Source organism: Neolamprologus brichardi, chromosome 14, assembly GCF_056152115.1.
Source record: "Neolamprologus brichardi isolate AB-2024 chromosome 14, ASM5615211v1, whole genome shotgun sequence".
NCBI classification, from domain to species: Eukaryota; Metazoa; Chordata; class Actinopteri; order Cichliformes; family Cichlidae; genus Neolamprologus; species Neolamprologus brichardi.
This window is the reverse complement of record NC_142117.1, coordinates 11,872,159-11,887,754: the sequence shown is the minus strand read 5'-3', so window position 1 is coordinate 11,887,754 and position 15,596 is coordinate 11,872,159. Positions and strand designations below refer to the sequence as shown.

The 15,596-nt window shown below is 40.6% G+C and overlaps 1 protein-coding gene across 1 annotated transcript in view; it reads left to right on the top strand.

The window, feature by feature from the left end:
• The window catches only part of igsf11 (immunoglobulin superfamily member 11), a 118,674-nt gene that overhangs the window by 84,292 nt on the left and 18,786 nt on the right, over positions 1-15,596 (top strand). The window contains exon 3 of the mRNA XM_006803913.2: positions 12,208-12,371. Within this exon, the coding sequence (XP_006803976.1) occupies positions 12,208-12,371 (164 nt within the window). The remainder of the gene's footprint in view (positions 1-12,207; positions 12,372-15,596) is intronic.

Sequence of the window (15,596 nt, the reverse complement as noted above, 5' to 3'; positions counted from 1 at the left end):
TCTGTATGGGGACTTTTTCCTTTTCTAAAATCAACATTTCAAATGCCCCATAGTTTATACTCCTGAGAGTTATGACAACGCAAAAAACAGTATAGTGTCTGCCATGTCCTACACTAATATATTTATGAGTAATAAAGGGTACAAACAGATTTATATGTAAACCCATGTTTTGATACTGAGCAGGAGAAAGCTAAGCTCTTCTATTATTAGAAATGCTTGTGTATCGTCAATCACACAATGACATAACACATCATCTGAATTTCAATATGACTTATGAGTGTATTCGCAACTAGAAAATGCCATCCATCCCTCAGCACACTATTCATCATGAGTGCTTCTTTACATTTGGAAATGGGAAATGCTATTTTGAAATAAAATCCACCTCATTCATTCCCTCCTTTGGATTAATGAAAAAAAAAACATCAAAAGGTGACTGTGATGATCTATGAATGATATCAATGAAAGGAGAACAAGAGATTAAAGTATTGTTTTTAATCAATGTTTTTTTCTTCTTCTCTAAGTAACTAAATGCATTACTTGGCTGTTCACATGTCATAGAGGAATCGGCTTGGAGCAGCTGCCCACGGGGAAAACGACCAACCTTTGAGACATTGGGTGTGTCGGTTTGTGTGCCTATGTGCCGGTAACAGCTGATGAGAGTAGGGATGGGTATCGTTTAGGTTTTATCTGATACCAGTACCAAACCGGTACTTTTGAAATGGTGCCGGTGCTTAAACGGTGCTCAAACCGGTGCTTAAAGAATGGAGAACACAAAATTGGTCCAAAAACCTCTCATGTTCAGCTGTTTTGTTTTGTTTTTTTAAGATAACAATGTTAGCCTTTTCTGCAGCTATAGGGCATATATGGTATCACTCTGGGCTGGAAGCAGTGCTTAATCAATGGAAAAAACACAAACTTTGTCTAAAAACCTCTCATGTTTAGCTGTTTTCCACTTTTTCTTTGGTCATTTTAGCCTTTTTGGCCAGGGTGAAGGGAGCATCTGCCATCAAACAAGAAGACAGCTGCATGTAGCTATGATGATGTTTGCTAGTTCACCTTACATGCATTAATGTAATAACGTGGTTAGCTTACTCAACGTAAATTACACACGAACAACATTAAGCTACTCACGCAGAGAAGAACGGCTACTGCTGCCATCATCATCCGTAATCATTTCTGCTACACTGGCAGGGCTAGGGGCCAGGACTCTCCTCTTCGGGTTTTTGGGGGATGTTGCTAACTCCGGGTCCGATAACAGGCACCACACCCGCAGTAGATGCGCTCGGTGTGAGGTCTCGCAGCAAGCTATCAAATACGGCGCATTTCTCGGCTTTAAAAAAAAACACTATGCATCGCCAGGTGTTTCATCGGATTTGAGGTGTTACCTCCTTTGACAGTATCACAGTATCAGCTTAAAGCACTTGTTGCAGGCTGCTGAGTTTGCATATTTTGCTGTGAAGTACAGCCAGACTTTTGACCGCTTCGTCTTGGGCATTTTTAATCTGTAGCTCTGCTCTAAAAGAACGTACGTACCTGGGCCCGCCTACTATCCCCGGAAACGTAAAATGATTGGCTAGAATCTAAAGTGTATCATTCCATACCAGTTGGTGGCGGTAATGCACCTTTCAGTTGTTTGCCAACCGCCAATACAAATGTAAGGAAGAAGAAAGTGTATCACAGCTCAGGAAAAAAAAGCACCGAAATAAAGCACCGAAATGTGCGCTGCTTTTCGGTCTGGTTACTACCGTTTATGTCAGAACCGGTGCCATCATGGCACCGGATACCGGTACCCATCCCTAGATGAGAGGCAGTCAGTGAGTTTTTAGCTCTTTCAGATATAATACGATCAATAAAAGTGAAAGTAAATACGTAGGAAGTGTGCATGCATTATGAAAGATTTGCTGTTTTTAATTTTGGGGACAGAAGAGTGTTTCCAAGTGAAGGGAGAAAGAAAAAAAAGCTGCGAGTTTATCTTTATAAAATGCATCCTTATCATTCCCATTGCATCTGAAGTACCTGAGTCATTGTTGAATTGGTGACACCTGTAGGTACTATTGGTAATGGCAAATCTTCAAACTGTGGAAGCGCTGAGAGGCAAGTGAGGAAAACTGGTGATCTGTTTTCAAAGTCCCATCAAAATTTAAAAGTTTCAATAGGAAAAAAAAATCTTGCTGTTCATGTTTCCCGTCTCAGTCCTGATGTGCATCAGTGCCCAGTCTTTTAAATAGTAAAAGCACTCATGATTTCTCCCAGGTGAGTAATGCTGTGCCTCTGAATGGAAGCATGCACATAACTGCTGGTGGTGCAACACAGCTTCCTTCCAACACAACTATGAACTACTTTAAACATGGTACAGTTTGTGTGAATAAGTGCTGGGAGATGTTGTTCATCACATCTACTGTCAGTCTGGGTGTCTGCATTAACTTGTATTTAAAAAAAGATTAAAGAAGAAACATTTTAGGATATATTTAAATATATTTGTGACACAGTCAAAAATATCTTAATCAGTGTTGTCAGTCAGCCATCTGGAAGAAGACATCCTGTCCAGCTACAGGAGAGAAAACAACAGTTTTGATCATATTTACAAAATGCATCAGTAGATCTCACATCTTCCTTCTTTACTTCTCTAATGAGTTGGAAGTGCACAGCCAGTTCGTCATCATTCAGTATTTCCTGCTCATTTTTAAACCGATCTGCGGATGAATAACAAAAAAATAAGTGTTTCCTTGTTTCGAAGCTCATCTGGAGGGTCACATAATAAGGTCAGTGTATTTCCTGTGACTTTAAAACAATAGTCAGCTTACCAGTGAAATGTTTTTAATGTTAAGCAGCAGCAGAGCACATTGTGTGGTTTGTAATAGCACTAACTTAACCCTCAGAGAGGCCTCAGAGAATATTATCCAAGTGTCTGGATCACTGTGTTACAGCATTTTTTTTCCAGGAATGTCACCGCTGACACCCAGTTGGTAAAACTGCAGATATATAAATATTATAAATCTTTGAGGAAAGGGGTCTGGTCTGGTCTCTGTCGCATCCCCTGATTTTATTCTTACTAACTGACATTTTGCTGTCTTTTGGTAGCAGTTCCAGCATATTGCCTGTTTTTTCTATTCAGATCCTGCAAAAGAGAAACAACATTCGCAAACTCATAGTAAAATAATTTTTGTACTAAACATACTAGATCTGTTTAATACAGATGATTATTTGATAGCAGAAGTCTAATTGTAAAGCTCCACATTTTTTATTCCAGCCTTTAACCCTATTTAAATGAAATTTCCCAGTCTGCTGAGTGTGTGCATGTGAAATGTTTACACACCCCTTAACTACAATGACCCGCCTGTGATAAAGGATCTCATTTCACATTTTACACTGTCCTGCGTTATATAGTTGCGTGACAAACAACACACTCTTAATTGATGGGCCGTATTTGAAATCCCAGTGATCCATTACATTTTATTAACACTTAAACAAAAGTAAAGATTTTTCTGGTCAGTTATCTTACTTTCTCTCAAATTGCTGTCAAAAAATACATTCTACAAATTTGTAACAGGAACAGCAATCATTTTTAGATTAACCCAGCAGGCTATCAAGTATGCTATGCTGTGTATTCTAGCCTTTTTCTTTGCTTTCCTCTGCTAATCCACATGTGTCACTGAGTTGAGCTAGAGTTCATGTTTAAGGTGAGCCATGCAGGGACTCAAACGGAGGATAAATCACTATAAACCCTTACCGCGAAGAACCGTACTGACCAAATCTCCTTCAGAAGTGCTACCACTCCCAGGTGGCTCAGCCGGGGATGGCGGGCTTGAAATCGCTGTCTTCATTCAGAGAACAGCTGTAGTGAGGTTACACAAGAAAGGGCGGTAGATACAGATAAGGAGAGATCAAACCAGGAACAATCAGTGAGAAAGGCAGCAAAGAAAAGAATAAAGGAGGGTAAAGCAAGTTAGAGAAAGAGGAATATCTGCCTACAAGCCAATTACTAGCTGAGGAATCAGACAAGGTTACCTTAGGCTAAATGCTAGTGCTAGGAATAGTCCTCTAGTGTTATCTGATGGTTCTGGCTGGGAGACTGTTAGGCTTTGATTACTGGGTTAACCTGTAACGTCACTGTCACATGACAGCGCAGGAGTCTGACCTTATTTGATGACATAATAATACTGTTGTCGTTAATGAGCTAATACTCATTAACGACAACAAAGGGTATAGTGTTTGGCACTTTCTCACCAAAACCAGTATCTTCAATGACTAATCCTGTGGCCTGATGTCAACCCAACAGAGCACACTTCACAGTCACTGAGTGTAAAGCTGAATGACCCAAAAACAGGCAGCAACTGAAGACGGATGCAGTGAAGGCCAGGCAGAACAAAGACAGCATTTGGCGATGCCCGTGGCTTGTGGACTTACGGAAGTGTTGACTGAAAAGGATTTTCATTTTTATTAAAGTGCTAAAAACAATCCTTATAATAAAAGTCATGCTGGGCTCTCTGCTTACTTATGACCCTCTTAAACTCAGGAGGTAGGAGTAAAAATACCTGTAATCCCTAAAGAGTGATATACTTTTGTCAAACCTGTTGAATTAAAGCTCCAAGTCGCCACTTTAGTCACATATTGATTGTTTGATTTAAAACCCACTGTGATGGTGTACAGAGGCAAAATTACATAATTGTAAAAACACTTCATCTTTTGAGTGCTGCTATTTTAAGAGCAACGATCTTGTTAACTTACTGCACATGAATACCAGACACAAAGCACGATTGGCTTTTTATGTGGACGTCTTTAGCAGAACCAAGCCATTGTCAACAAGTTAAAAGAGACTTCAAGATGGAAGCTGCCAAACTGCAAAATGGAGTCACACGCCAATCATGTCATCTTACTGGTAGATCAGCACGCTCGCCAGAATGTCAGATTTAGTGCAGACACAGTGACAGATTTGCCAAATGGGTAAGTCTGCCAGAGATGGAGTTGCCCCATACAGAGTTGGTATGAAGGCTGCGAGGTGGCTGATGGGTGACGGGGAAAAGAGTGCGTTTCTTTCTAAAAATTCAGGTCTGACTCTTCGGCTGTTACGCGAAACCACGTGGAGCGGCACAATTGAGGGTATAATTACCTATTTGTGCTGTCAGGGAGTGTGTGAAGGCTATTTTAGATTAGAGGTGTATGTTTGTGACAATTGTACTACAGTGAAGTTGGTATGTTTTCGGACATTGTGTTTGTGTGTATGTGTGTGTGCATGTGTTTGTGAAGCTGTGTCCAGGGCTGCATGTGCAGAGCCATCTGTTTGCTGCTTTAGCAGCAGTCTTCCAGTGCTCAGGCTTATCTGTGCACGAGGGCAGTGGCCTACTTCAACCTTCTGCTCACTCGGTGCACACAGCCGAGCCACACTAGTTTGGCTGATCACCCGTCAGCTCGATCGCAATAACTTCCCCTCAGTTTATCTACAAAAGTCTTGGGCCCATCACTTAAAACCACTTTTCCTTTTTACTTGTGACTACATTCCATATAATATATGAATTCTTCTACTTGTCCTAGCATTTGATCTTCTCTTCTTAAGAAACTCTGCAGGTGTGGATGGTGACATGCTAGGATGGTAGTATGATGACATGCCTCCGTGTAGTCCAACATGAAGAGCAAGTCGGAATAAGTGTTTATATATTTACTTATATATATATATAAGTCCAAAATGTATGTCTCATCCCAACACCGCCACCATTATTTACATTTTCTCAACTTTTCTTCAAGTGCTGCACATTTGAGTCACTGTAATGCTGAATAGCTTGAGAATTGTGAACTTTATAAGCATCGCTACAACTAACACGTTCAAATGACATGCTTCAGCCTGATGTTTATAGTAGTTTGGGAACACACTAAGCTGTGCTTGTCAGACTCGGTACAGTTTAGAAAAGAGTATTAAGCTATGTAGGCTAGTCAGCGGGCCCTGTTTGGGAGTCGGCTGCTGTGGCTAATGGGTCAGCTAGGATGGGCGGGGCAGGGGATGAGAGAGGATGAGCGAGAGATTTTTAAGGCTCTTTCACTGGGTGAGCGTTTGTCAGACACACTGATGAAGGAATAATTGAGGAAAGGAAAGGAAAGGAAAGATTAAATGTGCTATGTTATGTGAACAAAACGTCTGCCAGACCCTAACCCCTTGTCTTGTTTTCCGTGTACCTTTGGCCCAGGCCCACTGTGTAAGGGCTCTTTATATGATCGTAGCTCCATTAACGTTTCTGCTAAAGACAAAATTCAAATGGTTTTTGATAGAAGAGAGGACGAGCTTTACGGAAATATTTGGTAATGCTGTCTGAAAACGGACAGAAAACTAAGCTCTGCTAAGATTTTACAGTTTGCTAACTCCTCAACCATTCTGAGCAATTGGGAAAATTCAAACGGTCCCCTAAAGATGGGAACTATTTTGTAAATTTACAGCCAAAATTGAAAGATTCAAGTCCAGGCAGCCTGCGTGATACTCAGGTGATAAAGGGTTAAACTGACACCTGATCTGACCAAAAATGAGTTTCTCTAGTTCACCCTACTGTACAGTCCCTTTTCTCTGTACTTATGTGTATGTCTGAATTTTTATTGTCATTCTCATCATGCAGCTAAAATGAAATATGCACAAGATTTGACCTGAGATGCAAGACAGGTGTGGAGCTGTTTCAGTCAATTGTGTTTAGTTGTTAACAGAGGCTTGTGTGCTCTGAACAAAGTACACAAGACCAACATTTCCTTGTAAAATATGAATGAGGACCTCTAGTAATACAGTCCCTATGGGCAAGCCTGCCCTAAGCTTCAGTTTGTTTACTCTAAGGCAGAATGTCATCTTCCAGCTTTAGAGAAAATAGGTAGCACTATAAGTTTGCTGTTTTGCTTCAAGCTTAGAAAAGGGGAACCAGCTAACCTGCATCTGTCTAACGCAAACAAAACAGCTGATTGACAGAAATTATCAAATCAATCCAACTATAGATAGTATCGATACCAATATTGGTGTTGCTTTCAGATCGATACTACTATGATGAGATCGATACTTTAGTATGTTTCTATCTTCTAAGTTCAGTACATGTACAGTACATCGCTCTTATTATGCAGTCACACTTTAACATTAAATACATGTTAAGCACAAACTATAAAGATAGTGTTGGTGGTTATCTGTAGCTGTTATTTTACCTAGAGGCTATAATCACATAATATATTAAGCCCACTGAATTGTGGCAAAAAAGTTACTTTATTGAAAATGAAAAATATATTCCTTAGACACAAACTATGAAAAATGCCTGAACAGTTGTGTGTTGACTGCCACGTCTATTTTATTTATAGCCTGCAGCACATTTAAACAACAGAAGTTGTTTAGAGACAGGCACATTTCCATTCCATGTCTCCAAAAAACCCAGTTTCAAAATACATGAAAAGCCAAAAAGTATATTTGATTCTGTGAATAACTATTATGGAAAGTAAAAATCACATTGGTTTAGTGGTTATTAAAATAATTTGATGATGATTCATCTCATAGATCATAGCACACTGCTCTCCCCTGCATAACCTGTCTTTGTATATTTGACAATAATGGCCCTGTATTCACTTGGTATTGGATCAATACCAGAGTTTGCAGTATCGTCCAGCATTATATGATAATATTCTGTTTGTAAAAACAAACATTGGTGATTTATTTACCTCTACAAAGAAACAGAGCACCTGCTTCCAACCTTCTGACTTAGCAGAGATACGAGGGTGAAACAACTAAAAGTAGAATTTCCTAAAATTAAAAGTTATAGTTTATTAAATTCGACAAACAAAGAATTGACTAGACTTTCAGACATCATTTAATGAAAGTGTCTTTAGAGTGGCGTTCATTAATTTTTACCTCAGCAGTGCTGTGAGGGCAGCGCTTGATGGGTTGCCATCGAGCAGCTGGGTACACGATTACGCCACCTGAGTTTCGCAAAATAACCTGTCTTTGCCCGCCTGTCGGTTCGCCCTGGTGCCTTGCAGGCAGTGGCAACAACGCGGGGTCCGCTACTCGCATGTACACAGCTCATCATGAAGCCCCTGGGTGTTCTGCAAAAGAACAGGACACGCAGCTCTGTTTGTGTGTGGGCACAGGTGTCGGAACACACGAATCCATGTGCAGATGTATTTGTAACTGTGTGATTAATTTTATGGTTTTTGATGTTAATTTTTTCCCAAGCGCTTGCTGGAGACTCACCTCTATTGTGCATGTGCAGGACACAGAAGTGTGATCCTAGGTACCAACTGTCATCCCTGAAGTAGTAGATATGTGATGCTCTCACCTCTTAATTGTCTTTGAACAGATTTAAAATAAAGTTGTGTCTTCGCACACGCGTTAATGTGTGCGCTCTGCTCTCTCTTTAGTAATGCCTTTGCTATCATCAATCACTTCACTTAACCAGGTTTATGCATGTATAGGTGTGTGGCTGTCTCTGTGCGTTGAGGCTTTGCCAGGGGCTCATCACTGCATCGCGGGCATCTGTTTGAAACTGGAATAAAAGTAGAGCCTATGAATAAAAGAGCCACATGAATAAAATCACAGAATGCAAATGACTTGCCAGGCAGGGATTCTGTGTGTGTGTGTTTGTGCGTGTTTGTGCGTGAGCGACTGCGAGTGCAAGAGTGAGAGAGAGGAAGTGTTGCATCCAGCCTGCATTTGTTCTCCATCCAATCATGCCTCCACTTTAGCTTGACTGATACAGTAAGCACACACACACACAGAATCAGACACAAAGCTTTTTCTTCTCCGAGGTGCATGCTTTTCTCATGCATTAATCAACAGCGGTTTTGACACTTGGATCCCATCAGAGAAGAGAGGGAGCTGTTTTAACAGAGCCATACTGTTGGTTCTCTCCTTGACTGCTAGCACTGCCTCAGGTGACTTTATCAATTAGGCCTTTCTGGAAACACCGGCATCCTCTCTGCTCCCTCATGTCCTCCTCTGTTTCACTTTCTTTTTTATGATTTGTTGTTTTCTTTTTCTCCTACCTGCCTCTCCTCGCATCGTTCTCGTGTTCTTCTCCTCCACCTACTCATCTGTTACTACTGATACTTCATGCACGCCAACATTTTTCTTTACTGCACACTCTTTTTTAAAAATTCCTTCCGCATTCCCAACCCAAATCTTATCTACTCAGCAACTCGTAGTTCCTTTAATGGAAATAACATAGCACAAACATATTCTGTTTTGATTAAATAAAAGCAATTTTTCTTTGAAAATGTAAAATGTGTACGATCCCACAGCAATAGAACACTGCCACAGGTGAGTAATACTATAGGAGACAATGCAGCGCTGCTCTGTCACAGTTAAACATAACTGTGGGCAACCAGGGGTCAGCCTCAGAGATTAGCATAGTTACTCTGTGCAGCTTCGTACCAGTCAGGCTGGCCTCGGCCTCGGGGCGCCTCTGGGCTGGAATTGACAGCAGGAGGGAACGGGATGTTTGTCAACAGGAAAATGATAAAGCTTATGCGGTAAAACCTAGAGAGAGCGATAGCATGTTTACGTCACAACTGTGCACATTAGCCTGCAGAAATGAACCCTTTCAAGCCAGAATTTCTTTTATTTTTTTGAAAATTAAGTATATATTGTAAAGAATCACACTAATGATGTAGAAGTCTCCAAAACTCATGTATCAAATGTGATAAATTTAGCTTTAAAGGGTTAAAAAAAATAGAATGGATGACTTGTTGCTTCACTCAGTGCTGGTCATAAATGCAAAATATCTTAGACTACAGCAAAAATAATGTCAGGACTACTGTATCAGCCCTGATCTGTCTTTGATTATTTCCTGAAATCAGTTTGTACTTTATTGTTTTCTGCTAGCGATTAGAAAACATGGTTTACCTCAGCCATAGTGGCTCCTTTGGAGCTATAATACAATACTGTACTGATTTTTTCATTTAGTTTTTTTTTTTTAATGCGGGTGGTCATGTTTGACAGTGTCTGGCTTACTGTTCATCCCTTACATATTGAACCCATTACAGAATGGATTCTGTAAGAGCGACGGTCTACAAGACATGCTTGAGTGAAGCTGGCATAAAGCTTTGGCAGAAGTGTGCGCAATAATGAGGCAATGCCAAGCAATACCATACTTCTCATCCCTGTCCCTTAGATGTGTCCCCAAAGGGCTAACATACATGTCACCAATGACATACACTGATTAAAGTCTGAGTGTGTGGATTGTAGTGGGCAGTATGTCACGCATGTGCCTGTGAGTTGAGAGGGCACGGTGCACGGCATATGTACTGCACTGGTTTCGCTGGCACTGGGTGTTGGTGCTTGTTTGTGATGTTTGGTGTGTGTGTGTGTGTGTGTGAGTTTGCTTTGGTCGTGGGAGCTTACAGGCTCTGTGCGCAGAGGTTCCCTAATCCAGTGTTTTGAAATGAGCCCTCCAGCTGTTGTGGGCTTGAGAGACTGCTGCCTTGGAAGGGGCTTACAGATGATAAGATGCTCCTTCTATCTTCATTCCTCTAGGATCTTTAATTCTTTCTTTCTTTCTGTACTTTAGTCTTTCTCTGCCTTTCTGCCTCCCTTAAATCAAGCAAATTTAATACCTATGTGGCCACTGAGAAAACACACTTGCACTTGATCTCATGTTGCCAATGCAATCGCGCATTCTCGTTAAGGCCGCAGCTCTTCGCATGAACTTCTTCCTCTGTGCTGTTAATCCCCCATTAAGAACAAAGATTGATTCCTTGCAGAAAGTGAACACTACATACACAGAGGACAGAGGAAGTTCAGATTAGAGCTGCAAGCTAAATCTTCGCCGCTTACTGTTTTTATGACAGTGGCTGCAGATTGCACACGTCAGTCAAGTGAGCAACAACGAAGAATCCCGCGTCTCTAAATATTGCATATAAATGAAATTGCTTGCATTTTTTGTAGGGGTGGGGGTGACTCTCTTTTTTTTTATGAGTATATGTCTTTGACAAAGCAGAACTGAGTGAAGCAGTTTGAGTGCTGCATATCTCCCCTGGCCCAGCACTGAGCCTGCAGGGCCTGTTGTGTCTGCCAGCAGAAAGAAAGCGTAGGAAGTCCAGCAGGTTTTGGACAGACAGGCAGAGAGCAACAGGCAGTCTGTCAGCTCGAAAATATTACACTGATATTCAAAACTCGGCAGAAGCGAGTCAGTAGATGGGAAAAAATTCTTATATTCGTTTCCTTATCATAATGTTAATAATTACTCATATATATTCTATTGCGCAGTGCGGTCATTGCTTGCACTTGGGATTTAGCTTGACTCTTGACTACAAACCATAATTGACATCCTGGTGGTTCCTACTATTGATTAATGCTAAGATCCTCATTTTACATTACCACTGACAAGGGCGATTCACATGACATGATCAATTATCTGTAATCATATCAGCGCATCATCCTCCTCACCGTGTTTAGATAAGATTACTTCCCAATGGGGTTTTTTGGACATGGATACATGCTTGCGGGGGAGATCTAACTTAATTTAGGCTATAATGTCTTTAGCCGGTCTCGAAATAGGATGCAGCATGTACATATCTGTCTTTGTGGGTCTGTTGTGGATGGCAGCTGAGTCCAGATGAGGAAAGTGGCTCCTTAGTTGTTTACTTTAAGAGGAAGCAACAAATCTAACATTAGTGTCATCATTCAGTATGCACAGATTCAGATGTTGCTGTTTTAGGAGAGGAATAAAATTAACATCTCGTGACATCTTATCATTTTTTTCCCCCATTTTATTGCACATTACGTATTTCATGTGATCCCTCTCAGTGCAGCCTTGTTTGTTAGTTGTCAAAAGCATCTCAGACGAGGAGTTTGGCTCTCAGGAAATCATGTTTGTTTTGCTGTAAAGATGAAAAAGCTGTAAAAAAAATGTCACATATTAAAGATATTGTACATGGCAGCGTTTTAGCTTTGGATTTCTTGTATCGTCTATCTCTGTGTGTGTGTGTTTCTGTTACTCACACACTAAAGCAAGCGTTCTCATTTTTAGGGATTTAGGGGATCTAATAGCCTTCAGGAAACCTTTTGAAGATGCTGCTTTTCTTACAAAGTGCAAAGATACATCTGTTGGGAGTTTCGGGGAGAATTTCTGAATTTAGACATCTGCTCATCTCTCTCTCTCGCTCGCTCTCTCTCTCTTTCTCTCTGTTTCATTTGGTACTGCATGTGCTTTTCTTTTGAGAATCAAGACGCTGATCACTGACTCTTTTTTTCTCTTGCAGTCTGTGTGCAGGCACTAGATGTGACAATGTCCCAGCGCAGTGTCCAGGTGGCTCGTGGCCAAGCAGCCATCCTGCCCTGCTCCTTTACCACCAGCGCTGCCCTCACCAACCTCAACATCATCTGGATGGTGACACCGCTGTCCAATGCTTACCAGCCAGAGCAGGTATGAACCACTTGCATCCACCCACTGACCTGAGTCATCTTTTACAGCTTTTACAGCTAAGATCAGAGTCACGGGTGTGTTAAAAAGCATAGTCTTCATATTTAGAAGACAGACTCGTGCAGTGCAATTAAGCATGTCAGATCCTTATTTACTAATCTGAGAGTTTTGCTGTGATTGTTGTAATTAACTGTAGATGTTTGGATGCTGAATTGGTACACAGTCAGTGTTGCCGTGCTCTCTGCACATCAACTGAAATGTCTGCTTCTGAAATCTTATTTTCTAATGCAACGCTACTGTATGCGCATCTTGTGGATGGGTTCCTTACAGTCAATGCAGGTACACGAGAGTTTGCTCTGTTTGAAGGTGTGCTCAGATACAGCGCAAAGAGAATATGAGTGGCTGCAAAAATGCATCACACGTGTAGAGAATGAAACAAGCAAAAGGGAAGTGTCATGTAGCTCTTACATCTTATGGCACGACTCTTTTGTTTATATTTTGCCCCCACAGACCCAGACTTGTTTGTAATTGTTATTGTGCTCTTGAGGAATGATTCTTTATACTTTCTGAAGGTCTTTTGAGGTTGGATTTAGCATCAAACCTGACGTCTGTCAAAGTTATAAATGCAGAAAAGCACAGTAAGATTTTGATCCACCTTTTAATACCATCTGGAAAGCAACAGCGTCATTTTTCAGCATGGCAATGATCACAAACACACTGCAAAGGCAGTAAAAACACACAAAGAAACACAGCCAGTCATGAATTGGCCTTCCCAGTTCCCAGACCTCAACATTATGGAAGCAGTCTACAATCATCTTTATAGAAAGCGCAACAAAAGGCAGCCAACATCCAAAGAACAGCTTTGAATGACCTTCAAGAAGCCTGAGAAATATTCCTGAAGACTACTTAAATTACAAGAAAGCTTGTCTAAGAGAGTTCAGGCTGTGCTGAAAAATAAATATGATTGGTGCACCTATTTCTCAATTTTCCTGGCAAGGTAATAAGAAATTAGGGGTGGATCAAGGCTTTTGCAAAAAAACTATCTATCTAGTCCATGCTAAATTTGCATATGCCAAAAATATAGTTACACTGCTTAAACAAAAGCAGACAGAAAAAATAATTCCCTTTTCAGTGCATCTGAACACACCTTTAGTACGTCAGTTTTGTAATTAATAGAGATCACCATGCTTTAAAATAGAAGTAATGTAGTAGTAAGCTTAAGGGTGTATTAATAGTTTACAATCTGTGAGCTGCAGGATGCCTCTTAAACAACATATGCACAGCCAAAGCATCAAACTGCTTTCGCAGTGCTGATCTGATGTGGAAACACTGTCAGAAAGTTCCACGCAAAGACATGGCGAATTTAAGTTTCTCGCCGACTGCTGATGCTCATTTTGTTTATCTGGCCTCGTTTATAGCAGTCTACTCTCTCACCTTCCCTCTGTCCCTCTCTCGCTCACTCTTCATCCCCTCGTGCGGGACTTCTGTGATTCCATTTGAGTTGTTTAACATGCAGCTGCAGGCCGTACAAGCTCACCTGCCTCCCTTCACTTTGAACCCCAGTGCTGGTCGGCCGTCCAAATAACACAATCATCTTCTGCACTAATTAACTCACGCCCACGACAGGCTCTATATCGCAGCTGTTCTCCACACACACAGACACACAAATATGCACAAATGCACGCACGCAAACTGGAATTGAACAGACTGCTGGTCCAAATGTAGTGCGGATCCACGTGCCTACATGCGGGGCTTATATACAGTATGCATTCATGTGTGAAGTCTGTAGACAAAGTGCACAGTCTAAGTGTGAATACTGACGTGAGTGTATACATCCAGAAATTCACACATCATGGCATGGTTATGTCATGTGTACACCTGTCGCTTGTATGGCTGTGTGATGAAATAAAGTGCTGCGTGGTGCGACAGAACACACACAAGGTCATTTTAGAGAGAGAAAGAGTGTGTTTGTCATAAATGATTACAGTTGATGCTGAAAGCCATTAAGAATTACTGAACAGAACGCCATACACTTGCGCAACCTGCATTAGCACTTTAGTGAGCACACACTATGACCACTCAGATCTCTCTCTCCTCAAAATCGAATGCCATGCTCGTGTTGGTCCGTACCGAATCATGAACTGTTAGAAGGCGATGGCAAAACTTTGTCGGCCTCACTAAAAAGTGCAAATGTAGCTATTTGTTTCCCCCGCTGCCTTTATTGCATTGTTGTCTAAGGCATCACCCTCTACTTCATAGCCTTTAGCTTACACGGTCGACCCCACGTTATAGGCTGTGGGAACTTAACTATGAGCTCTATATATTTTGTTTATGAGATCAGGCAGTGTGACAGGCTAGTGCATTTGTTGTCTGCTGGGATCCTGATGTATGAAGGAATTACTCTGGAGACAAAGTAATTTGTATTTTGAGTTAAAAGTCACAATAAACCCCAAATGACTCCATTAGAATATATTTTGGTGTATGTTTTAAAAACGGATAAAATGTCTGCCTGTATTATTAAACAAGTAAAGAGTTGACAACCACCCAAAAAACTCTATCTCAAGTTCATCCTCAGCACTGTGCTTTTTAAGATCTTTTAGTTATTTTTATCATTTCCAGTCATTTTTGATTCACTTTCTGCATTTTCCTGTGATTTTTTTTATTTCTTTTTATTTCTTAAACCAACAGAAAAAAAAGCTACATATGTATATATATATATATATATATATGTATATATATATATATATATATATATATATATATATATATATATATATATATATATATATATATATATACTACCTGGAGAACAAACAGAGAAAGTAAGCAATTAGCTAGAGTCTAAAGAGCCACATATTTCCCCCAGGAGTTAAGGTAACAAAACAGAGCTAAAGGGGAAACTGACCTCAAATGAATGTTAATGTTGCTCCAGAACTGTTAACTCCTACACATTATCAAATTTAAAGGTCTTGACATTAGTGTTGCATTTGCACCTTGCTTCTAGCTGCTCAGCATAAGGTAATATAGTAGCTGTAGATTCAGCAGAAAAAAATCTTTCTTTTGTTCTTTTCTTTGGCATATGAATGACCATTTTATATAACATGAAATAGTTCACACATAGAGACCTCCAAAAGATATTTGTTCTATTTTATGGTAAAAACTAATGCCCACTGACAGTACCAGGCTTTGTCATTTAAAAATGGGTTCAATTACCTTTCACGGCATGTG